The sequence below is a fragment of the Theropithecus gelada genome, chromosome 9 (genome assembly GCF_003255815.1).
Source record: "Theropithecus gelada isolate Dixy chromosome 9, Tgel_1.0, whole genome shotgun sequence".
NCBI lineage: Eukaryota > Metazoa > Chordata > Mammalia > Primates > Cercopithecidae > Theropithecus > Theropithecus gelada.
The window spans coordinates 29,754,759-29,781,989 of NC_037677.1; the positions used below are offsets into that span (position 1 = coordinate 29,754,759).

The 27,231-nt window shown below is 39.2% G+C and overlaps 1 protein-coding gene across 2 annotated transcripts in view; it reads right to left on the minus strand.

Moving 5' to 3' along the window:
- Positions 1 to 27,231, minus strand: part of PLXDC2 (plexin domain containing 2) — a 463,014-nt gene that overhangs the window by 261,807 nt on the left and 173,976 nt on the right. For both annotated transcript variants that reach the window (XM_025396216.1, XM_025396218.1), the window contains exon 2: positions 14,468 to 14,679. In XM_025396216.1, coding sequence (XP_025252001.1) covers positions 14,468 to 14,679 — 212 coding nt within the window. The remainder of the gene's footprint in view (positions 1 to 14,467; positions 14,680 to 27,231) is intronic.

The following is a 27,231-nucleotide window of genomic DNA, read 5'->3' on the forward strand; positions in this document are numbered from 1 at the left end:
AATGGTCAAGGAAAAATGTCAGGCTTTTGTTAGCAACCTTGTTCTACTTCTTGTCACATGGACTCCGTTTTACTTCCAGTCCAAACCACAAATGAGTCTTGGTTTTCTTGGTCAGAAAGGAAGTTGCCTCTCTCTCGTTTCTGGGTTTTATGTCTAACCCTCAGTTAAACACTGCTTTCCCTACATCCAATACAAGTCGCTTCAAATCAATGGATGCTTTATGAACATCAGCGAAGTACCCAGCATTGTTTCTTTTCTCAAGGAGATTCCAATCTCAGTTAGATCTTCCCCAGACTTGGTCTTTTGAAACAGTCCAGTCATTTCATGGCTTCCCGGTTTAAAGCGATATCCAGAGAGTTTCATTTGCCAAACTTTGATTTAAATAGAGAGGCCCTTCCACTTTTTCCAGAAGAGAATGCACTTTATACTCGCGATGGCTTTACTGTAATGGTGACATGGGGAATGGTTTCAGATGACACAAGTCGTTACTAGTATATGAGTTCTTAGTAAAAAGAAACACTTGATTGAGAGGGCAAATTTGCCAATAAGAAAACAGAGTGAACACGACGGTTGGAACTGACCAAAGTGGCCAAGCTCCCGGGAATGTACGTGCTTGTATTGGAAGGAGGCCAATGAGGATGAGAGGGAGATTTTCATTCATGGTGCCCAGACCGTTGGGTTCACCATCCTATCCTCTCTCTACCTTTTCATAATTTTCTGATCCCTGTTTTATTTTAATCGATTACACTTGGTTTATTTATTTATTTATTTATTTTGAGACAGAGTCTCGCCCTGTCGCCCAGGCTGGAGTGCAGTGGCCGGATCTCAGCTCACTGCAAGCTCCGCCTCCCGGGTTCCCGCCATTCTCCTGCCTCAGCCTCCCGAGTAGCTGGGACTACAGGCGCCGGCCACCGCGCCCGGCTAGTGTTTTGTATTTTTTTAGTAGAGACGGGGTTTCACCGTGTTAGCCAGGATGGTCTCGATCTCCTGACCTCATGATCCGCCCGCCTCAGCCTCCCAAAGTGCTGGGATTACAGGCGTGAGCCATATACTTGGTCTCTTTTCATTGTCTCTCTGCCCTGTCTTCCAGAGCCACAAACTAGAGAGCATATAAAGTTTAAGGAATTCAGTGGAGCAAAATGGAGTCTTGGCCAGTCTTCCATGTACCTGTTTAGTTTATATTGATTGTAATGCTCAGTGAAATAACATCTAAATGAAGAGGACAATAAGTATCACGTATAAGGGCTATCCAAGCCACCATTAATTCCTCCCACAAAAGTCATTTTTAATTAAAGTCCTTCAAAATAATGCACACACACTGAGTGTGCACATACATACACATACAAACATACACAAATTCACACACAAACACACAGACACATGCACACACATACAAATTACCAAATTTCTCTTTAGATGCTTTGAAAAAAAAAAACACTTTAGTATATTCCAACCTTGCCTAGACATAAGGATTTTTAAAAACACTGCTTACTATGGCAAGTTCTTGAGTTCCTAATTTTGCAACTGCAGCCCAAAGGAAGACAATGATACATTGGTAAGGTAGCCATTGAGCAGAGACTGGGAGAAACCTCTTTTGGAATAAAATGGAGCAAAGTGAGAAAATTAATGTTTTTCCCACATTCTGATTCCCTGCTGTCAACTCACTTCTGGCTTTATTTCACGGACTGCTTCAAAGTTGGAAATCATTTTCTCTTCCTTGATTCTTTCTGATCAACATTTAAAAAGTCAATAGAAAATCAGGAGGAACAGTGCCACAGCCATTTACCACTTACTGTAATTTACATTCACCAGTGATCACTAACCAAAAAAAAAAAAAGTTCCCTTTGAAATGTTTCAACATTGTCCTTAAGGAAAAGATAAAAATAGACTTATTTTTTCTTTTGTCCTTTTATGCAAATGACTTTGATTGTGTGCAGAATATATCACATTCTCTCTGTGTGACAAGGTAAGAGATACACACGGACAAAGCAAAATGTTTTAAAATCCTTGAAATGGCTGTTATAATTATTGTTCAGCAACAAAACTATCTGAACAAAGCCTATTAAATGCATTCTAAATCTGCTCAAACCATAGCAAACTTATTCAAGGGAGCAAAATAACATTTCAACTCTCATGGCAAAAGTAATTTTAATTTATATTTAAGTTACTTATGGACCAATAAGTAACTGAGCCTTAGCTGCTTCAGTAAGGCCTCCTGCAATCAAAAGATTTACCTTGGATGGGTTGATGTCAGAAAGAAAGAGAGAGAGGAAGGAAGGAAGGAAAGAAGGAAGGAAGGAAGGAAGGAAGGAAGGAAGGAAGGAAGGAAGGAAGGAAAGAAAAGAGGAAGGGGAAGGGGAAGGGGAAGGGGAGACTTCTGAATGTACTAATTCATTTTATTTCCTTAGGTATACGATAGAAAATATTACTTTCCATAGAGTTTTTGAGGAATAGTGAATATACAAAGATTTCTCTAAAAAGTGTGTTTGCCTTTAGGAGATAATTTTACTATAATCTGGGTACAATTGGTAACATGAGAAAAATTTCTAATGAATACTTATAATTTTGTTCTAGCACATTTCTATATTCATAGTTGTTTCCTTACAAAGCCTTATTTAACTACATTTCTCCCATTTGAATGTGACACTCTTCTATTCTGATGAAGATTAATTCCATTTACTTGTAAATGAAATAAAGCAGTATCTGATTACTCAGTGGACAGGGGAAGTTAAGTCAATTTTTATTAAAATATATTAAGGAAAAAGAAGATGATCATTTATACCTGGTTTTTAATATAACAGATAATTCTATAATCCTATTTACAATGGACAAATGAATTGTTTTCAGTTCTTTGAGAAAGTTTGGCGAGATACTTTGTAAACATTTTCAAGGCATAGAATTTTAAATTAGCTTTTACTTTATACTAGTTTTAAATGACAGAACAAGTAAAGATTTCCATTCAAATAATAAACACTGTGCAAAGCACTATAATCTTAGAAAAAGGAGGAGTATTATAACCTAAATACTCTTGGGAAAAAATCCAAAAATCAAAATCAATGCATTCATCTTTGAAAATTATAAAAAAATTTCATTAAACCACAAAAGATCAGGCAGCATTACTTTTAGGTAGAAAATCCTATTATGAAATAAAACATCTTCAGTTTTGGAAGTACCTAAAAGATTTCCTTAATAAGAGGTGATATAACACGTGAATTTAAAAAAATTTAAACAAATTAATAGAAGTTTGCTTTGTAAGTTTTTCTTTCAAATTGTTTTGGGCACAAACAGGAACTGCATTGTGAATTCAAAATAAAAGAGATAGATGCTAGGTAGGCAGGTAGATAGCTAGGTAGATAGATAAACAGATTGATAGGGACAGATCTCTAGATATCATCTAAAAGGCGAATGTTAGTGATTTACATAGCTTTGCTCTTTAAGATAAAGATTGCATAAATATATAAGTTTATAAAAGAGTTAGAAATTACTTGTAAAAGCAAAATAGTTCCAGCCATAATAGTTTATTGCATTCCTTCAATTCAGTGCAATGGATTCCAAACTATTACTTCAATTTAATCTCTAAAGTTTGAGATAACATATAGACAATAACTAAAAACAACTATTCCCAAAGGCTGCCAAGTTCACTGCTTTTGTTTCTAGACAGATTTATACATCTATGCATTGCTTGGGCATGAACAGAAATGTTTTCTTTCAGGGAAATACAAAAAGAAAACTAAGGCAGTCTCTTTTCATTCTAAATGTTACCATCTTTTCTTGAACATTCGAGTATTTCATGCCTTCTTTAATAGAGCATAGAGTGACACGTTAGCAAATGTTTTTATCACAAACACAAAAGCTATGCGTGGATTAGACATGCAAATATTTTTACAAAGAGACCCTTATCAGGCCAGATGCGGTGGTTGACTCTTGTAATCCCAGCACACTTTTGGAGGCCGAGGTGGATGGATCACCTGAGGTCAGGAGTATGAGACCAACCTGGCCAACATGGCAAAACCCCATCCCTATTAAAAATACAAAAAAATATAGCTGGGTGTGGTGGTGGCACTGTAATCCCAGCTACTCAGGAGGCTGAGGCAGGAGAATCGCTTGAACCTGGGAGGTGGAGGTTGCAGTAAGCAGAGATCACGCCACTGCACTCCAGCCTGGGCAACACAGCAAGACTCCATCTAAAAAAAAAAAAAGAGAGAGAGAGAGAGAGAGACCCTTATTCCCTTATCTATCTTAGATCTGCTTCAGAAATACAAGGTGAAGTATAACTCCCTGAATATTTAGCAGAGTGTATTATGCATCATTGCTTAAAAATAGAAACACAAATTTTCATACATATGTTTAGATAATCAGAGAAAAAATTAAATGCCTCCTCTATTTGTAATGGCCTATCGATGTGTAGACCTAATAGTGTTTCCATCTAAGTCACAATATTTGACAAAGACACATGAGACATTTTTGGGGAAGGTTCATAGAAACTTATGGTTGTCATATACAGTTACAGAACATCACTGTTTATCAGACACTGTCATCCTTTATGTTTTCAATGAATTGGTGCTAAATTGTTGAGTACACATTAATTTGTATGATAAAATAAATGGCAAAGACTCACTGTGATTCGTGTAGCCAACTAGCATTATTCCTTGTAAAGATGATGTAAGTTCACGGACAGAGTAGATTCATCATATTATGGATCTTCATGGAAATAAGTAGTGGCTCTGATATTCCCCCAGATGCAGTAATAAAAATAATGCTATCAGCATGTCTGTGTCAACTCAGATTTATCTAGCCTTTGAGGTACAATCAATTCATTATTCCATTTGTGATTCTGAAAATCACAGGAAGAAAACCTAGTCTTTAAGGTCTAATCCACTGATATGGAATGGGATTGCCCAGTGAATGATCCCGGAAGCTCTCTCCTTATCGCCAGGAAAACAGATAGCTAAGAAGATGAGTTATGGTCCCCACAGGGACAGGAGCTGAGCTGAATTCAATATTCCTTGAGACCTGGTAACCCCAGTCTAGGTGCTGGTGGATGACATTTTTCACACTTTGCTAAACTGCTGGCGGTTAAGCCTGGACCATATTGTGTGGGATCCTCAAATGTGAATTTCCCTGTATGAATTTCTCCCATGCTTGGGAGAGCAAAGAATTCCTTCCCAGGAGTACCGTCCCTCTGTGGGTACATCCAGCTGCACTCTGGCACAAGCATGCCTCTCCATGAGCCACCAGGAGAACGGAGGCCTCCTGCATCTTCTGACCTCCCTGCTCCTGAGTTCCAGCCCATACTCAATGGCCACTTGCTCCTTCATCCTGAGTCCTTTGTTCAACATAGAAAGAATGGACATATTCTGAACTACAAAAACAATGAACTTTAACATGATTTTAAAAAATCAACTAGACAAATATTTAGACCTGTGACATTGGGGCTGGACTCTAATTTTCACATTGAAAATAATTTTCATCTGAGTATATTTGATATGTCCTCTTGGAAATTAGTATAGGCAAAGAAGAGAAATATGTTTGCAAAATGATAAAATAGAAAGTCAGCTGATTAACTGTTACCTGGCATTCTCTATATTCAAATTCCCCTATTACTGTCACTATTTAATGCAGAGTAAGGATATATTAAAGTCCTCATGAATGGCTATGAAATTAAAGTAGAAAAAACTTGATGTGATGATCATATAATTAATCTTAGGATCCCTTGGGGAATGGGGAGATTAAATATGAGATTTCTCTTTGAACATGGAGAATGCAAGAATATTATTCACCCTGAAACATAATTCTTGTTCTGAAAATAAATTATATGACTAATGCAGTTAATAATTCTACAACCTGCATGTATCATTCTAAAGACTATTTTCATGCCATGACTATCAGTAAACTCAATTAGCTCACAGTGAAGCATCAAAGAGAAAATTCAGTTATTCTTCATGGAACTCTTTGAAGGACAGTTATGGATCTTTTTCCATTTTTGTTTCAATAAAGAGCTGACATGTCAAGCTAAGAATAATCTATAATCGAGCAAGATATATGATACTCTATTTTAATCCTCATTATCTTTTTAGAGGGTGAGCAATAATTGCAGATATCACTTCTGTCTGATTTACTATTTTCGGTACACTTTCTTCTTTGCAAAGTAAAGTCCTCATCAATATGCTAAACGAAAATGAATGGGAGAAAAATCAGAAGTTTAAAATCCATGTGTTTTTGCAAATTACCCAAATAGAAAAGACTGAAATAGATTTTGCTGTCAGTTAACACACAACCTTTGGCAATACAGAGTGGAAGAAATGAGGCCAGTTCTCAACCCACATTAGATAGGGGCTGTCAAGGTAGCATCAGGCCACTCTGCCAGGAAAGGCAATGGCGGAGACCTGCAATTAACCTTCAGAATCAAGCAAGGAACAGAAGGTCACGCAAAATTTCAGCAATATTGATTAATTTAAATTAATGAGTAGAAATCGAAATATTTCCGAAATTCATATGCTCATCCATAGCCTTTCCCCTAACCACTATCTCACGTCACACTAAGCTAAATTAACTCATCTTTTTCACTGCTAGATTTGGGATTTCTGATCCAGTTCCCATAGCTATCGGGTAGGAGCATCAATGCCAACTTGCCTTTCTGTATTTAATATTGTATAGCAGTTTCCAAGTACCTTCCTGATAAATTTCAAACACCTTAGTGTCATACACAATGAAGTTTAAAATCTTGCTCCTGGTTATCTGTGTAAAACACGCTATCTAGTGTGACCTTGACACCTGGCTATCTTCTGACACTTTCTTTGTGACTTGGTTCAGATGACACCTCATCGCTGCATTAATCCTGCCTCTCTACAGAACAAAGGTCTCCTTCTGCCTGTTCATGAACCTATGCAATATTTCTCCTTTTCAACTGCATGCTTTCACATGCTTTCATTCTCTGTGCAAGCCAATCTGACACCTACAAGCATTTGGAAGATTTCAGTTCACTTTGAGGTCCAAGATGTGCACTTCTTCAGGATTAATCTTTGCCTTCCCTTTGCATAATTTTCTGATTTTGCAGCCACATGTTAAACATCTACCAGTTTAAGAGTCCCCCAAAAGGAAATACTTCACACACAAAAACTCCATCACATTTTCACATTCATAATAGATATAGCAAAAGGTCTGTTCAATGTCAAAGGATACTTTTGAAAAATGTCAAAAATCTACACTATCACATTCTTCTGGTACATAAGGGTTTTCTTCTAGGAACTCACTGAGCATGATAGTAGTGTAAAGACAGAACCAGCATAGCAACATTAAACAAAATTTTATCACTCCATTTCTGTGAAGTGGGATGATGTCTTACTGCTCCTTTATAGTTATATTCATTATTGTCACTTTCAGACCTCTGAAATTGAGTGAGCTTCTGTAGGCTTAAAATACAGATGAGGAGTAAGATTTTCCACATCTAAGGATGATCCAATGTACTCTCTTGTATTAGTCCATTCTCAAGCTGCTGATAAAGACATACCCAAGGCTGGGTAATTTATAAAGAAAAAGAAGTTCAATGGACTCACAGTTCCACATGGCTGGAGAAGCCTGACAATCATGGCAGAAGGTGAAGGAGGAGGAAAGTCATGTCTTGCATGGCGACAGGCAAGGGAACTCTGCTTTATGAAACCAGCCGATCTCATAAGACTTGCTCACCATCATGAGAACAGTATGGGAAGAGTCCGCCCCTGTGATTCAGTTATTTCCCACTGGGTCTCTCCCACAACACATGGGAATTATGGGAGCTATACAATTCAAGAAGAGATTTGGGTGGGGACACAGCCAAACCATATCATCTCTATACTGCAAACATAACATGGAGACTCTGTCCACATCAACCTTACAAAATTTGTTTTTTCTTCATAAAGTAATCATCAACACCATCACATTTTTTTTTATTTTTTTGAGACAGAGTTTCACTTTCATTGCTTAGGCTGAAGTGTTGTGACACGACCTTGGCTCACTGCAACCTCCACCTCCCAGGTTCAAGCAATTCTCCTGCCTCAGCCTCTTGAGTAGCTGGGACTACAACATGCACCACCATGCCCGGCTACTTTTGTATTTTTAGTAGAGACAGCGTTTCACTATGTTGGCCAGACTGGTCTTGAACTCCTGACCTCAAGTGATCCACCTGCCTCGGCCTCCCAAAGTGTTGGGATTACAGGCGTAAGCCACTATGCCTGGCCTACATTCTTTTTTTAGATTAAATATTTGCTGATGACTTACTTCCTCTCAAATAGATTTTCTAGTTAAAGGCTGCAATCAGCTATTAGAGCCCATGCAATGACCTTGTATATAGCAATTAGCAACTGGTAAAATTTTTAAAGAAACATATCGCACAATTTGTAAAAATAAGATGCCAACACAACTGGCAGTGTATGTGTGATAGCCGAAGATCAAAGAGAGTTTTTAGATATGTATTTAAGAGAAAAACTGTTTATCTCTACTTTTTAGCTAAATCTGTCACATATATTTGTTGATCATTCTTGACTGTACTTTCCTCAGATATGAACTTTAATGCACATGAATAATACAACAGTTGCTGGATACAACTGAAAGTTTTAATTAGGTACCAGAATGAGAACTCCATAAGACATACTGTTGGCAGGCACCTAAATTTAATCCAAGATTTCTGCTCTCAAAACTAATAGCTAAATCCTTACAACCCAAAGTGTGACCTGTGGCCTGCCCACAACCGTATCACCTGAGACCTTATTAGAAACAGAATATCAGACCAGCTCCAGCCTAGAACTAAGAAATCAGAATGTGCATTTTAACCAGATTCCCAGGTGATTTGAAAGCTTGTTAAAGTTTCAGAGGCATTGGCCTAGCTCCCAATCTCTGAGTCACTTTTGATCATGAAACTACACTAATATGATCCCTAATCCCTATTTCTAAAACCTCCCTTCTTCAGTCATCCAGAGGCTTTTGCTTTTGAATCAAGGCAAAAATCACACAGTACAGTCCTTTTCATAAACACTTTCAGTGTCCCAAGAGTGCGAATATGAGACTTCCAATATTGCATGTGAATAAGTGTTCAAAACCACGTATTTGGTCTAGCATGTCACAAAGGACTCTGTGATTGATTTCTATAAAGTGAAGAACTGTACATGATCAACACTGTTCTACAGCAGTGGGCTGGTGAAACTGAGCTTTATGAAGCATCAGTAATTTCAGCCAACACTGCTGAAGCTCTCTCCATCCCGTGAGGTGCTATCCTTGCTACAAGAGCTTCTTGCCAGATAATGGGAAGGTGGCCAGCTTCCAGGGGAAGATGCTTGCCCTGCTCATTTACACATGTGTCCCTGAAGTTGTGGAATTCAGTGAAGGCCACTCCAACGAGGCCAAGTCATGAATGGAATCCAATCCTGCCTGAAAGCCCTGTAAACCTTTATATTCCCAAAATAATTATACAAAGTGGCACATCCAGTGACTATTTCAGGACACCTCATTTTTAATACCTACACATCAGCAGAAGGTACTTTACTTCTCATCTGGCTAAGTGGTTATATGTCCATATGAATGAACAGAGGAAATAGAAGAAGAAAAGTCTCACAGAAATCAACATTCAGATCAATAGTGGCATTTGCCATCTGTTGGGTTCCTGCTTATTCAACAGGTTATACACTTGGCTTCTAGAGATTTTATATGTTCATGGGAAGAATATTAGAAAATGAAAACAATGACAACAACAAAACCTTAACTGGAAGAATTACTTAACTGGGATACCAAGTTTTATCATCCTTCCATTATCTGTTCTTGTGAAGAGCCAGAAAAAATACTGTCACCAAGTACCAAGTGAAGAGAATAACAGCCTTTGTGTCAAAACAGTAAACATGCGATTGTCTCGTTTTGGTTTGGGATTTTTGTTGTTGTTGCTGTTCTATTTAAGTGAAAGTAGAATATAAAGTCTAGGCAATGAAAAAAATGAGGAGAACATCTGAGGAATACCGTTCTGGGTGGTTTTTGTCTCACTGTGATACACATAATTTTAACAGCCACTACTGCAGCCAGGGCTGCAAGACAAAATAATTCTGATCCCTGAAACCGACTTTGAAAGCATCTAAAGGAAAAAAGCACACAGAACTTTTTCTAGCTTATTGTTTCTGTTTAGCAATATAAACCAAAACGAGAAGCGAGATCTTGTAACAATGCCAGGCACAGAGTATTCACTTTATAACCATTTGGTTCCTTTCTTTCTTATTTCTGTTGAACAATTAGGCAAAACTATTTCCAAAAGAGATGCAACCGTGTTCACAATTACCTTTTTTACCTTGTTTTTTTTTTTAGACTTAGTCTCGCTCTGTCGCCCAGGTTGGAGTGCAGTGGTGGGATCTCGGCTCACCGCAACCTTCCCCACCCAGGCTCATGCAATTCTCATGCCTCAGCCTCCTGAGTAGCTGGGATCACAGGCGCTCGCCAGCACACCTGGCTAATTTTTGTACTTTTGGTAGAGATGAGGTTTCACCATATTGGCCAGGCTGATCTCAAACTCCTGACCTCAGGCTATCCGCCTGCCTCGGCCTCCCAAAGTGCTGGGATTACAGGTGTGAGCCACCGTGCCTGGCCCACAAACACCATTTCAAGGGCCAGGATAAGTAAACCTTTCTGATATGGTTTGTATATTTGTCCCTTCCAAATCTCATTTGGAAATGTAATCCGAGTGTTGGAGGTGGGGCCTGGTGGAGGTGTCTGAATCATGAGGGCAGATCCCTCATGAATGGCTTAGTGCCATCCCCTTGGTGATGAGTGAGTTCAGGAGAGATCTGGTTGTTTGAAAATGTGCAGCACTGTGCCCCTCGCTCTCTCTTGCTCCTGCTCTCATCGTGTGACAGGCCTGCTCCTGCCTTGCCTCCTGCCATGGTTGAAACCTTCCTGAGTTCACGCCAGAGGCCAGGCAGATGCTGGAGCCATGCTTCCTGTATGGCCTACAGAACCGTGAGTTAAATCAACCTCTTCTCTTTATAAATGACCCAGTTTCGGTATTTCTTTACAGGAAGGCAAAAATGGCCTCGTACACTTTCCAAACTTTCAGAGGTAGATTTTTGTTTCCAAAACTAGTAGCAGTGCCAACGAGTTACTTGGGGAGCTTTAGATCCCAATAATCTCCATCAATCCCCAGAACTCCATCAAACTAAGTGAATCTTGAAATAAAGGCAGTATTCTTAGTATGCAACTCTAGCTTCAAGACAAGTCTTTTTTGAGCCAGACTGAAACCCCACAATTACCCTCATATGGATACCCAGGGGCTGCCGCTGTTCAAAATCACTACATAATTCAAGTGCCATTTGTCTTTCCTTTTGCTAGAAAGAGCAACGTCAAGTCTAAAGGATCAACCTTGTGAGCCTGGCAAAGCCTGCATTTGAATACCAGCTGGCTTTGAATACTCATTAATGGGAAACCTTGGAAAATACTAAAACCTAAATCTGAAATTGCCCTCATGTAAAAGAATCATTGAAATTGCCCAGAAAACAGGGGGACACAAATCTCTCGAGACTGCTGTGAGGACCAAACAAGACAGCATCTACACAGCACCTGGCAGATCTTAGCCCTGGGTGCGTACCCACCAAACAGTCCCCTGGGCCATCCTTCTGCCGTCTTTTTACTGATTCAAAACTACTGACACTTCGTGGTCTCCCTCTGTTAAGGTAGGAAGTGGAAAAATAGGCTGAATAACAAAATTACGGCTACAGTAACCCCTGGGATTGTATTTGCAGGCGTGTTAATATATCCCCAATCAAAGAGACTCCTTATTTTATAAATGATTAAGAAAATTCAGCACTCCACGAGAGAGATCACGGAGTTCTCACAATCTGTGTTTAAGAAAATTCAGCACCCCACAGGAGAGATCACAGAGTTCTTGGAATCTGTGTTCTCCTCTTTCTTTTTAAAAAAAATTTTAAAATCTTTACCTACTTAGGGGGTACTGGTGCAGATTTTGTGCATTTCGTCATGGTAAAGTCTGGGCTTTTAGCCGAATAGTGATGTGTTGTTCCCTTTCAATATCCATCGAGTCCTAGTTCTGGGCAGAGAGTATACGCCTCTGCTTCTATTCAGTTCTCCTTTCTTGACACTACACCCCAGCTAAAGAGTGGCAATTATGTTGCCTACCCCAAGTTGCTATGACATCATCATTGCCAAAATAGCAGGTCACTCTGCAGGAGTCAGAATATCCTCTTAGAGACATAAGAAGACTTCTGCTCCTGACACGTCCACCATTGCCTGGTAAGGGACCTGGCTGGGGCAGCCTGCGAACACCATAGCTGCATAATAGCTAATGCCACGGAGCGGGGTTCGAGAAATTGCTGTCTTTTTCCAATATACTGAATCCCCACAGCCTAGGCTTCAGATCTTCTGAAGATTTCTCTCAATGTGAGGGAACAAAATGATGCCTTGATACTATTTGCAGGACTAGGTAGTATCTGCTTCAGGAAGCTGAGTTTTTCCTTAAATAATGAGTATTTCAGGGACTGTGGTGCAGTAAAAAGGATGCTACCTGGTTCTTAAAAATCATAGGCCTGTCAGCTCAGAGAATGTAGGAACTGAAACTTCAGGTTGAGAGGGAATGTACCAGCAGACAATGAGCAGACCATACGTGACAATAGAACACTGATGCAACCTCTCCAGCAGCCAGTTCAGGAAGCCACAACACAGCCTTGGCAGTAGTGAGCCCGGAAAGGTCAGGACTTCCTTAGTAACTGAGAGCTTCTCTATTTCTTTGTCTTCATATCTCTCTCAGGACCAACCATTAAAAGCCAAAGATGTTCCTCAAACTAGTAACATAAGATGCTGTTTCTTGCCGGGTGCGGTGGCTCACGCCTTTAATCCAAGCACTTTAGGAGGGCGAGGCAGGTGGATCACTTGAGGTCAGGAGTTCAAGACCAGCCTGGCCAACATGGTGAAACCCTGTCTGTACTAAAAATACAAAAATTAGCCGGGTGTGGTGGTGCACACCTGTAACCCCAGCTACTCAGGAGGCTAAGGTAGGAGAATGGCTTGAATGCAGGAGGCAGAGGTTGCAGTAAGCTGAGATCATGCCACTGCACTCCAGCCTGGGCGATAGAGCGAAACTCAGTCTCAAAACAAACAAACAAACATGCTGTTTCTAATTAGCTCACCTCCAGGTTTGCCATGCCAACAACCTCCAATCAGAGTGCATCTGAACCTTCTATTTTTCACTAAAAGCCTTCCCACTCCCCAACCTGCCTTCATATCTCTGCTGAAAACAAGTGATGGCAGCCGAAGCCGTGCCCGAGCAAACTGGATAAATCACCTCTGCTTGTTCTCAGTTGGGTGGTCTTCGCTTTTTACCAGTTTACTTGCTTGTTTCTGTTGTACCTAGTTTACAAACAAGGTCGTATTTTGTGATTTGCAGTGCTAAGGCCTACAGAAACTTGAGAAATGTAACACCACCTTTGAGGCCTTCGAGCAACCTTCAAATGTGCCTAAAATGCACCCTCTGCACATGTCTGTACTTTGCAAACTGTTCTCTGACCATTCTCCTCCCTCCACTTCATAGCTGCAACCATAATAAAGAATAACTCAGTCAGAGAGACCCATCATTCCAGTTTGTCCAGAACTCTTCCGTATTTAACACTGGAAGCCGTCCTACGTTCCAGAAAACCTCTTGGCCACGAGCAAACTGGAACCAGCGGCCACCCTATGAGACAGTCCTGGAGATGTCATTCTACACCTCAGCCGCTGCAGAGGAAATTGACTCTGCCTGGCATGCCCCTCCCTCTTCCCATCAACAGGTCATCAATTAGGTGAACTCCTCTCAATCTGTCAAGCCCCACCTAAATGCCCAGTTCTAGGCTAAGCCTCTTTGGCAGCACCCCAACTCTCAATCCCAAGCAGTTTCCTCACACTCTCCTTCATGCCACACTACAGCCTGCATACTTTCATTGTACATATCACATGGCACTGGGATGATTTGCTTATGGCACTTAGATGCTCTTACACAGGGCCAAGAGAGGTGGCTCATGCCTGTAATCCCAGAGCTTTGGGAGGCCTTCGTGGGTGGATCACCTAAGGTCAGGAGTTCCAGACCAGCCTGGCCAACGTGGTGAAATGCCATCTCTACTAAAAATACAAAAAATAGCTGAGCGTGGTGGCACGTGCCTGTAGTCCCAGCTACTTAGGAGGCTGAGGCAGAAGAATTGCTTGAACCCAGGAAGCAGAGGTTGCAGTGAGCTGAGATCGTGCCACTGCACTCCAGTCTGTGTGACAGAGTGAGACTTCGTCTCAAAAACAAATAAATAAATAAAGATGCTCTTACACAATGAATTCCTTGAGAGCAGGCACAGTATTCTTGCCGCACTACTCACTGTCATCAAGTTCTAGATTGAGATGAAGGGACAACTTATGTAATAAAAGTTGGGCACCTACATGAAATATATTCACCAATCCATTTCAGTTACTGAGACTATTTATCTACCTCAATCTGGGTGTTGTTGTCCTGCCCATCGTCCAGTAGCAGGTCTGTGAAGCTTCTGGGCTCAGGAGAGTCTTGGCTGACGCTTGCTCGGTTCGTGTCTACCGCCTTGAGAAAGTCCAAGTTTCTTTTCCACCTGTGGCTGTATGCATGGGAATCGATTTCCACCTCCTCCTCTGTGTGAGGGAAGGCCTGAGCAAATCCATACTGCCAATCTGTTTGAAAAAGAAAGAAAATGTGTTACCACTCATTATGTGTACCATACACGAACGTGCTGCCGGCTCGAGAAGAAAAAATAATTCTGTGAGGCACGAGAATAGGAAACTAACGTATAAGGGTTAAATCTGTTTACTTGTGACATCTTGAGCTGGTACGAACATCTCTGATTGGAATGCAATTGCAGGAAACACCAGGAGTTGTGACAGTGGTTAATGGGCAGATCTTTCAGAGTTTTTAAAAACAGATGTGCTGCCCTGAAGCAATGCATTTTTATTCCCTTCCCTCGCCCCCTCCACATGCACACTTCATAAACATTCTCTAGCTGTTCTGAAAAAGCAAGCTAGAATCCAAAGAGATGAAACCAAGTGACTGTCAGATTATTTTGAAAATAAAAATCAGACCTCATTAACTTGTAAGCTTATATTTATTTCACTTGCATTACGCTGGACAGCAAAGAGACACCAATGTATATGAACGGGTTAAATAATACATGAGATCGTCTTCATGTAAATGGGCGAAACTCCCTTGTAGCTTACAAGCCAGTCTTGGTTCATTGCCTGACCCATTTAATAAGTAAGACCCTCAGGAGTCATCACTGCACTTTTGTTCATTTGCACCGTTCTCACCTTGAAATCTTGTCAGGGTCTAAAGGATGACAGTGATGGGCACTTATAGAAATGGATGGGAAGGCAAGGAGATCAAATCACAAAGGCATTTTAAAGCTGTCTGCAGGGACTGGCCTTGCTGACCCAGCTTATCCTGCTACTCCAGGAGGAAAAAATGAGATTTAATCATTACTCCCCGTCTTTCATTTCGGTAGGTCAGTAGGGGAAGGCGTGCCACAAGTATTGGAAATTCAGTTTCTGAACAAGAACAGCCTTCTTCTCCCCAACTATTACTAAAAGATATGAATGGACGGGTTTTGGAACTGGCAAGATATGGATTCAAAAAGGGAGAAGAAATTTAATTATAGCCATTATGTTCCCCTTGGTACAATAACATTCTAAGAAACCAAAATGTATTTAATACAGCTTATAATACAATGATTCAACTACTTAGAACTCTAATAACTAACTTAAGGTTACCACTACCAATCACAGGCATAATTACCTAAACTTTTCAACTCAGAAAGGTGCTACTAATTCTTCTAGACAGAGAGGATATTATTTGGTTTCACAGTAAACTTAAAAGATCTCTTATTGTCTGACATTTTGGTGCATAGAACCCAGAGAGAAACACTACCATGATGTCTGCCATCTAGACCTTTCCTTGAACTCCTAGAATGTTAGAGCTCAAAAGGACCACAGAGACCAAAGTAGCCAAAACTCCACAGGGAGAAACCCAAGAGCAAGAGAAATGTAGCATTGTGTTCATTTTATTGAATTGCTGTAGGCTTTAAAAAAAATTCATGTACATAAAGGGCTGAGTGTGGACACCCTCCTGCCCTCCACACAATGTGTAATAAGCACATCTAAGCAGTATTGTCATCATCACTGTAGAAAATATCTCTTTTTGTAATACTGTTGTCCCTACTAGCCATTGGATAGTACTCAAAATGTGTTTATTGACTGACTGAATGAGTGGATGAATGAATTGTTGACAGTCTTTCTGGAACAAGCATCATCGGACCAGGCAAAATTAAGTAGTGAAAAAACTACTGTGCAAGGAAGAATCCAGGACTCTTGGGCTGGAATTCTTTCCAGTAGATTTGCTGGTTGTATGATCCAGCATAATTCTAAAAAGTCTCAGTGCTTTTGTTACCCTATATTTTAAATGGGAATGAAAATATCCTGCCTGCAAAAGCAGATAGCTTTTCTGGAGAATGTGTCAGGCTCTAAGACCTATGGTTTTAGGCAAAGCTGCACAAAGCAATTTTACTTGCTTTATTTCTATATCCTGCTTAATTACCAAAAATATATGAGGCAGTTTATAATCCAGGTAAGCAATAAAACTTTATGACAACCAGATAAGACCTCCTAGCACAACACTTAGGTCAATGTCAGATACCTGCATTTTCCTTGCACTTGCTATAGTAGCTCTTAGCAAGTTACACCCCCGACGTAGCTATGCAAACACAAAGAGTCACATAGGAACTGCTGAAAACCCATGCAAGATCCGTGTTGGAATGTCAACCTAGATAAGAAATGGTAGCAAACATCATGCAGAGAATAGATTAAACGATTCCAGATAAAAAATGGTATTTTAAAAACATACACACTAAGGGAATGGTGTCAACCAGAGGCATATCAGTCTTCCAAAATGTAAATCAGAAAAAAGAAACACCTACATCAAAGGATTTGTCTTCATTAAAATCTTCAAAACAGAATTTCAAAGCAGCTCTTGGTTTCTTTTAAATAAGTGTTACTTCTTCCTCCTTGATATTATTTTTTACCATTTTTTAGATATTTATAACATAGGACAAAACAGAACTTTCTGGAATAGCCATTAGCACCCTCCCTCCCCTTTTAAATTAGCTTCTGGGATCCTGGCACAGAACAGAAAGTAAATGGAATGCCTAACACTGGGGAGCCTTCTGCATGGGATTCTACTTCTCAGCTTCCTCAGATTTGCTTTCCTATTTTAGTTCCTGCCTTCCTTCTCTAGAGAACAAATGAAAAGGAACTCCAAAACTTAGAAACGATGAAGTCTCCATTTCCCACTTAAGTTGAAATTTGAGAAGTCTGATGAATGTGTCAAACTCTTGTTTTTGTAGTGAACATTCAAGCTCATCCTTTAGTAAGATTATTAGGAAACAGTAAATTTAGCAGACAGGTAGGAGACAAGCATATATCCTTACTCTAGCACTTACAAGGTTTGGTCTCTAGACAGCTGAGGTTTGATTTTTTATCCCATTGTTTAGCAGCATTTTATGATTTTGTATCTCTCCCTTGCTGTCACCACTGACAGCTATTACAGTCAAATGTTGACAAACCTCCATCTCTGTGCCTCCTAGAATTTGCTACCTCAAACTTGGAAAACAGATCACTTGCTTGCTCTAATTGTGTTTGCAAAGAGTAAACAGGATCTCAGGAAAAACCTGAGGGGTTTTCTAATGAGAACATTTGTGAGTTTTAGGGCCTGGCATCCATGAATATCCATTTGGTTGCTTCTTTTGGTTGGCATTTTAAACCTAATTCTTTCTCTCTGGTTATGTCATGAATAAACAAGGCTACCTGGTCGTGCATAGAGGAAATCCTATTATGTGTTCATAATTCGGTAGTACATGGCTCATCAAGACTGAAAAGTATGAAACTGAGTTAGATTTTGATCCCACTTCTAAATGATTTTTAGAGAAGATAAAACAAGTCAAAATGGATGTTTTACAGAATAAAGACAGGATAATTGGAAAAATCACAGCTTCATTATCTATATTGTAAATTACTCCTATGCATTTCACAGACTTTCAAACTCATACAAAATATTTTAAATTACTCTTTAAATCAGCACCAAAACAAATTACTCAGAAGCAAGATGAAGGAATATATGTGACATACTTTTTCCCTTTCCAGCTGTAGTAAAAACAAAAGCAATAGGAGGGATCTTTGAATAGTCTGGCTGAACAGATTGTTTGTTTCCTGTCTACTGTATGTTAAGTAAACACTTATGGAAAAACCTTCAATGAACATTTGCCCCAACATATTTGGCTATAGTCATTAATCACACAGCTCATGGAAACACTAAACGCACCTCTTGATTCCCATTGGAATATAAGAAGAGGAAGCTTTGAAAACACATTTCTGTAAATACAATTGACCTTAACACATTCTTAAGATATTTTATTTGATTTTAATAGCAGATAAACTATTATAATAGAGAGTTCTTCATTGTTTTTCCAATAAACATTATTAGGAAACACCACAGTGTTCAGTTAATCTGAAAGTAGAACAGGAAATTCATGTGTATCCTCATATTATACTTTGCAAACCTTGCAGGTCTCTCTTTTGTCATCATATACTATAATATAACATAAAAGCAAAAGGGAAGGAAGCGGTGCTTGGAAGGGTATACTTCTGTATTATACTAATGATTTTATTAAAATATCTTGCATTTAACTGACAGTTATTTGCTGAAAACATCTGAACATTTTTTGAGTTTTACATACAAAGCACACACGTAATACATGTGAAACCACCAAAAAGTAACTGCATAAATTGACATGCATCTTACGTCATTAGGATCCATCTTTACTGCACCTTTTGACAAACACTTTGACCTGCACTTTTCAAGTGAAGCAAATCACTACTGTGAATCCTCTGAAACATTCAGAGTGTTCACTGAAAGCAGATTGGCTGGATAGATGCATCTGGGACTAGATGAAAATATTTGGCTGAGACAGACTGCCATATGTCTTTGCATCTCAATTCACTGCAGAACCAAAGATAAAATTCTATAGAAAATAGCTATATCCTTAGGTATGTCAATAAACTGGACTACCCCAGCTTTGAAGTTTTAACTGGCAGCATTACAGACTAAGGTAGCTACAGAAGATAAAGTTTTCAGCATGCTTGGTCCAGAGATACTAAGGAGTTGAATGGGACCCAGACACCCTATTTTATTAAAGCTCTGAGGAAGACTTTTGTGTCTCCTAGGTTGAAGTTTGCCTCATATTCTATTCCCACCATAGGTGCTGATATGGCTTGACTGTGTCCCCACCCAAATGTCATCTTGAATTCCCATGTGTTGTGGGAGGGTCTGAGTGGGAGATCATTGAATCATGGGGGCGGGTCTTTCCCGTGCTGTTCTAGTGATAGTGAATAAGTCTCACAAGAGCTGATGGTTCTGTAAGGGGAGTTTCCCTGCACAACCTCTCTCTGCCTGCTGCCCACCATGTAAGATGTGACTTGCTCCTCCTCGCCTTCCCCCTGATTGTGAGGCCTCCCCAGCCACATGGAACTGTAAGTCCATTAAACCCCCTTTTCCTGTATAAATTATCCCATTTCAGGTAAGTCTTTATTAGCATGGTGAAAATGGACTAATACAGGTGCCTCAGGTCACATTTCCATCATCTTTTGTCTCCTGGCTTCCTCGCCTGTTTGTTTATTTGTTTGTTTTAGAGACAGAGTCTTGCTCTGTCACCTGGGCTTTAAGTGCAATGGCATGATCATAGCTCACTATAGCCTCAAATCCCTGGGCTCAAGTGATCTTCCCACCTCAGCCTCCTGAGTAGCTAGAATTACAGGTGCACACCACCATGCCCAGCTAATTTTTAATTTTATTTTTTGTAGATATGGGGTCTTGCTTTGTAGCCCAGGTTGGCCTCAAACCCCTGGCCTTGAGTGATCCCTCAGCCTCAACCTTCCAAAAATGCTGTGATTACAGGCATGGGCCTCCATGCCTGGCTAATTTTTAATTTTATTTTTTGTAGAGATGGGGGGTCTCATTTTGTTGCCCAGGCTGATCTTAAACTCTTGGCCCCAAGCAATTCTCCCACCTTGGCCTCCCAAAGTGCTGGGATTATAGAAGTGAACCACCATGCCCAGCCCTATCTAGTGTTATGTTGTCAAATTCTTCCTTTTCCAATCTTTTCTCCACTTGCTACCAGAAGCACCTTTCAAATTTTTCACTTCACTTTTCTGACAAGCCTCGAGTGACTCCTTATATCCACTCAACTACAAGACACTCCATCCTTTTGTTCCAGCTACTTTCCTATCTCCTCCTTCTCCCCATCATGCCTATGCTCCCACCACACAGAATTTAATAATCTCTTTACCTACAATGAATATGGTTACTGTTGCATGGATGAAAGCCTTTACCTTACCCCAAGACTTTGGGAAAACTGATAACTCCTTCAAGATTCAGCTCAATATTGTCTGTTCAAATGAACTTGCCTCGAATCCCCCAGGCTGAGTTAATTGAGTTTTCCTCTATAATCCAGTAACTCCTTTGCCTGACTCCTTCAACACTCTTATGTCTACCACCACTGGAATGTGAGACTGTGCAGAGGAGAGTTAACACAGCAGGCATGAGACTGCTATCCTTAGAAAGTGCTATTTGCAAGGCTGGCCCATGGCTGGCATCTGGAAATTTAGATTTAGGGAGCGTTCCCATCATTCCCTAACTGCTAAAACTGGCTCACAGTGCCTAAACCGGGCAAACAGTAGGATTTATGCTGAACACCTTTTTCCTTCTGGGAGTCTGGAATTTTGCTACATGCTAGACAAAAGGTAGCTTACATGACCAGCCCACAGTAAGACCTTGGGACGGAGTTTTTAACGAACTTCTGGGATAGACGATATTTCACACTGTGAACGTGTTATAACAATTCATTGCTGAAAACTTAAAATGCATACCATGTGTGTGGAAAGGACTCTTGGAAACTTGGCCCTGGTTTCCCTGGACATTGATTGCCCCATGTGCCTTTTCCCTGTACCAATTTTGCTTTGTCTCCTTTTGCTGTAATAAATCATAACCACGAGCATGACTATACGATGAGTCTTGTGAATCCCACCAGCAAATCTCCAAAGCTGGGGTAGTCTTGAGGACCACGGATACAGAGATGTCTCAAAATAGAGACTCTAGCTTATTTATATTTTTTGTCCCATCAATACAAGCATGGACATTGGCATATAATAGGTATCCAAAGTTTTTAAATAAAAATTCAATGAGGCCTGGTGCGGTGGGTTACGCCTGTAATCCCAGCATTTTGGGAGCCGAGGTGGGTGGATCACCTGAGGTCGGGAGCTCAAGACCAGGCTGGCTAACATGGTGAAACCCTGTCTCTACTAAAAATACAAAAAATTAGCCGGGCATAGTAGCATATGCCTGTAATCCCAGCTACTTGGGAGGCTGAGGCAGGAGAATTACTCGAACATGGAAGGCAGAGGTTGCAGTGAGCCAAGACTGTGCCATTGCACTCCAGCCTGGGTAACAGAGTGAGACTCTGTCTCAAAAAAAAAAAAAAAAAAAATCAACAAATGAATGATTAACCAGGTTAACAACTGATCTGAGATGGTGTCTTAACAGTTTATGTATGAAACCTCTTGTCTAACTTATTAAGATTTTAGACTGAGTGCAGTGGCTTATGCCTTTAATCCCAGCACTTTGGGAGGTTGAAGCAAGCAGATTGATTGAGACCAGGAGATGGAGACCTGCCTGGGTAACACAGCAAAACCCCATCTCCACTATAACTGCAAAATTTAGTAAATTTTAGTGAAAAACATTTGGGTATGGTGGTGTGTGCCTGCAGTCCCAGCTACTTGGGAGGCTGAGGTTGGGGGATCGCTTGAGCCCAGGAGGCCAAGGCTGCAGTGAGCCGTGATGGCACTACTGCATTCCAACCTTCCAGCCTGGGTGACAGCAAGAAGTGATCTCAAAAAAAAAAAGAATGTAATCATGTTTCCGAGTAGTCAGAGAAAACGGTAGAAAAAAAAAAAAAGAATACAATGGGAAACAACCTGTAAAAGCTTCTAGTTAACCAAGATGATCTTAACCCCACAATAGCTCACTGGCCAGTTGGGTAATGTTTAGCTACACTTATGATTGCAGTTCATCATCTCTGTTCTTTGTGGTTAATGAAATCAGTAAGAAATACAACACATGTCTTTGGAGAATGTGGGCATGGCCCAGTGAGGGTGAAGGCTATGAACTAGATGAAAAAAAGAACAATTTTAAGTTAAAACTAGAAAATGAGCAGAGAATGACCCTGGAAGTTCGAGGCATAAGGGTTCAATCTCTGAGGCAGCAGATAATTAGAACCATGCAGGCCTATGACCAAGATGCAAGTGCCCTGCACATTCCCTATTCTCTGTCCTTACCCTTCTCTGCCTTTGAAGTCATTGCAGGCATTTGGGTTATTGTAGGGTATTGTTTTGGTGAAAAACATTTGGCAATTTAAAAATACATATATATATAAAACGAAACAGAATGGGAAAATACAATTAAGCAGGCACTCAATCCAAAATACACACTTGGCCAGGCACTGTGGCTCATGCCTGTAATCCCAGCACTTTGGGAGGCCGAGGTGGGTGGATCACCTGAGGTCAGGAGTTTGAGACCAGCCTGGCCAACATGGTGAAAGCCAGTCTCTATTAAAATACGAAACTTAGCTGGGTGAGGTGGCATGTGTCTGTAATCCCAGCTACTTGGGAGGCTGAGGCAGGAGAATCCCTTGAACCTGGGAGGCAGAGGTTGCAGTGAACCGAGATCGCACCACCAGACTCCAGTCATGGATACAGAGTGAGATTCCATTTCAAAAATAAATAAATAAATAAATAAATAAATAAATAAATAAATAAAACAAAAATACATACTTAACTAATTTACACTTTTAAATTGTAATGGTTTATGATTTTACTATTACATAAAAGAGTAAAGAGACATTGTAATTTTATGTGTAATGATTATATATTATCCTATGGAAAATAAAAAGCATGCCAAGCCTAATGAGCCATCATTAATAAAATTTAAGACAACTCTAAGATATTGCTACATCTTTACTAAAGTATTAAAAATAAATAGAATAAAACTGTATTAATAGTTATAAAACAAAGCTGTTTTACACATTGCTTCTAATGATAGGTTAATAATGATAACAATAACCCTCATTTAGGGTTAGTAATTTGCTTGGGCTTGGCATGAATTGTTATCCCATTTTACATATGAGGGAATTGACGTATGTGAGAGGTACTGTGATGGTTCCAGGAGGCAGCCAGAGCGGAGTCGTGAGGCTGGGTCTTAATTCCTGTCTAATCTGCCTCTGATTAATCATTCAGAGGATCAGTTTAGCAATCTGTCACAAAGCCTAGTGATATAACACAAGAAAACAATCAAAGGAGAAAAAATAATCTAGGCCAAGTGTGCTATTTAAAACAGCAAAAATCTGTAAACAATTCAGCATGGAAAAGCAAATAAGAAATAGGATATCCCATCATGTTGATTCTGTTAATAGAAGGAAATGAAATGTTGTTAAGATAAAACCAGAGCAGAAAGTAATAGCACAGTAATATTGGTTATTGTTTCCTATTATATCTTGAAATATTTGAGAAGTACTTTAAAACAATTAATCTTTGCATTAATTGAGAGTTTTCTATTAACTATCTAGTAGGAATTTAAAAGAAAAATTCAAGACGATTTCAGCATTTGTTATACTGTGATGATGATAACCTCTTATCTTATAATAAAAGGAAAATGATCAAAGAACTCAGAGTGTCCACTGAATTTTCATATAAAATCTGTGTGATTTATTTAAGGAATAGGCTTCTTTCCACAGGAGCCATAATCCACAGATAATCTATGAATAGAAAAAGAGCATTTAATTAAATCTGAAAATCTATTTTGTAATAAGATTCTTGTGATTTTTCACAAAGAACATTGCATCGTAAACCCAGAAACCACATAAAATGTTTAGGATGTAACCTCCCACCATTGGTAAAATGAGAGGGTGCAGCTTTATAGCCATATGGTCCTTCCCACCTATAAAAGTCTCCTATTCTACGGTTTAGCTAAGTATCTTGTTTGTGTACTTTAGGCTATTTGGGGTCATATATTAAACATTCTACATTCATTTTCAAGTTTTCTATTTGTGAAATTCATGTATTATGATAATACATGATATTATGATGCATGATAATAATTTGTGAAAATTCATGTATTATGATAGCTTAGTGGTTCCAGAGCACAACAATCAACTAAAACCACTTGGTAAAACACTTTCACACTGCTATTCACCTTTAGTCATCTCACACTGCTCTTGTTTCCTATATTTAGCTAATTTTATAATGAGGGCTCCAAACTAACAGCTAAGTCCCACCACATGAAAAGTTTGAGTTCGCCTACCAGGGGAGATGGAAAATTCTGTAAACAAGGACCAATCATGGCCAATAGCCTCACTATGGAAAATATGAAATGACTGAGGCAGAAGAGGCCAGATGTAATCAATTGTCTTAATGGTACTCAGTGTGAGAGATGATCTGCAAATGTCTAGAGTCCAAATCACTGAGGGCCTTCTATTAAATTCAGGCTTTCAGATGTCTGATAGACTCAATCTCATTCCATATTGTCATAACACTATATTCAGTTTATGGGGTCGAAATCCGTAATGGTGCAATGTTGAGCCCAGGCTGACTTACTCAATGACCACAGACAACAGCCAATAGATGTACCTCTGTCTGATTGTGTTTTATAAATTGCATATGATTTAAATCAGATAAATCATACCATTATCATCAACTTACCCAGTTCCCATTCTAATTAATTCAAGCTAGTATTGGGGTGAAATATTTTGATATGAAAATCTTGTTTCTCTAGGTAAACGTATGATTTTGAGTTAAAAAAAAATCACTTTTCATTTAGCCTCTTTCCTCAAAATGGTAGAACTTTAAGCCAAAAAAAAGGGAAAATGATGAGAAATAGAAATTTCAACATCAGTATAAATTTAACAAATATTGGATATTCACAAACTGAATCATACTTTTTTTTTTTTTTTTGAGACAGAGTATCAGTCTTGTTGCCCAGGCTAGAGTGCAACGGCAGGATCTTAGCTCACTGCAACCTCCGCCTCCCAGGTTGAAGCAATTCTCCTACCTCAGCCTCCCAAGTAGCTGGGATTACAGGCATGTGCTACCACGCCCGACTAATTTTGTATTTTTAGTGGAGTTGGGGGTTTCTCCATGTTGGTCAGGCTGGTCTCGAACTCCCGACCTCAGGTGATCCGCTGGCCTCAGCCTCCCAAAGTACTGGGATTACAGGCATGAGCCCCCATGCACGGCCTGAGTCATACTTTCAATACTATTTCACTCCACTGAATTTAGCAAGATCTCTTTCACTTTTTTGGGAATAAAACATTTAAATTTGGATATCAACTACTATTCATCCAACTAGCAGTTTTGAAATAAGTACCCAAGAATTTCTAAAATGCTATGAACGTCTGAATCCTGACATTACTTTCCTAAATAACTTTCCCTAATTAAATTGCATGATTGCATATATTTACACTGATTACATAATTTAACTAACATTGTAAATAATCCACAATCAACAAAACTATATTAAGAAAAGAAATCGAGACAGTAAAAACTATACTAAAATTAGATTTCCAGTTTTGTGATATATTCCTTAAACATACAAACAACCAGTTAAGAATCAAGCACTAAAATGAGATAGAAACTCATATTTCAGAAGTAATCTATCAACAACTGTAGATGAGTTGTGCTCTGACACTTTTAGAATCCAATGGCTTCTTTTTTCCTTTATTTTTGAATTACATTTTTATAAAAGGTTTTCATAACTCACAAAAGCAAATTCTAGATAAAGTAGAAGACTCTCTGCTTTAAGTAGTTGTTAAAATATATATTTAGAATAAATTCCTTCTAAGGGTGTGGCCTACTTTAGTGTAAGACTAAGAAAAATACCTGAATTTCATAAAATAATTGAAAAACAATGTCTTTCATATAGGACAACAAATTCTTGCCAGGATTTTGCTAAAAATCATGTTTGATAGATAGCCACTAATGCTCAGGACAAAGTAATAAGAGAGAAATCATGTTCTTTATTTTATAAATAAGCAACACCTGAAGAATATGGACTTAACATGGTCCAGTTCAAAAAGTCATTAAGTGATGAATTTCATTGTATAAATAAAAAAAAAAAATCCTTACAGTAAAGTAAGCATGACCTCATTCTAATTAAAAACATTGGCCAGGTGTGGTGGCTCACACCTGTAATCCCAGCACTTTGGGAGACTGAGTCGGGCGGATCACAAGGTCAGGAGTTTGAGACCAGTCTGGCCAACATGGTGAAACCTTGTTTCTACTAAAAATACAAAAATTAGCCGGGCGTGGTGGTGAATGCCTGTAATCACAGCTACTTGGGAGGCTGAGGCAGGAGAATTGCTTAAACCCGGGGAATGGAGGTTGCAGTGAGCCAAGATCATGTCACTGCACCCCAACCTGGGTGACAGAGCAAGACTCCATCTCAAAAAAAAAAAATTCACATAAGTAAATAACTTGAAGGGCTTTAAAAATTATTAAATTAAAATACTTTTTTAAAATATAAAAAATAAATCATTAAAAAGGAAATAATAAAACAATTAAAATATTATTCTGTCCTGGATGCAGGGCTCAGAGTTATCACCTTAATGAATATCCTTCCAGAATATTTCTCTGCAAGCCTGCACATGTCTTCAAACATACAAGTGTGCATGTGTGTATATATGTGTGTGTCCATATATGCATATAACTTGATTTCAGCATTACATAATAAATATCTTTCCATGTTATTGACTGTATATAATATTTAATGGACAATTTGTGCCTACCATAAACTATTCCTGAATAGTTAAAATTTTAATTTGATACTAGAGGCTATATTTTTGTGAACAACTGCAATTCTTTGCTCAGAAACAATTTCTGAGTAGAAACTGTGCACTAATGCTCTCAGCCTGTATCAGTTTACACACTTACCAGCAGGACATGATAGCATACCACGTTTTATAGGGCAAGTTCCAAAACATACTTTACAAACTTTTGCTTTTAAAAAAACATTTACATTTTGTTAAGCATCTCCCAGATATTTTCTTATTACTCAGGCTAAACCATAGAAAACTGGATTTG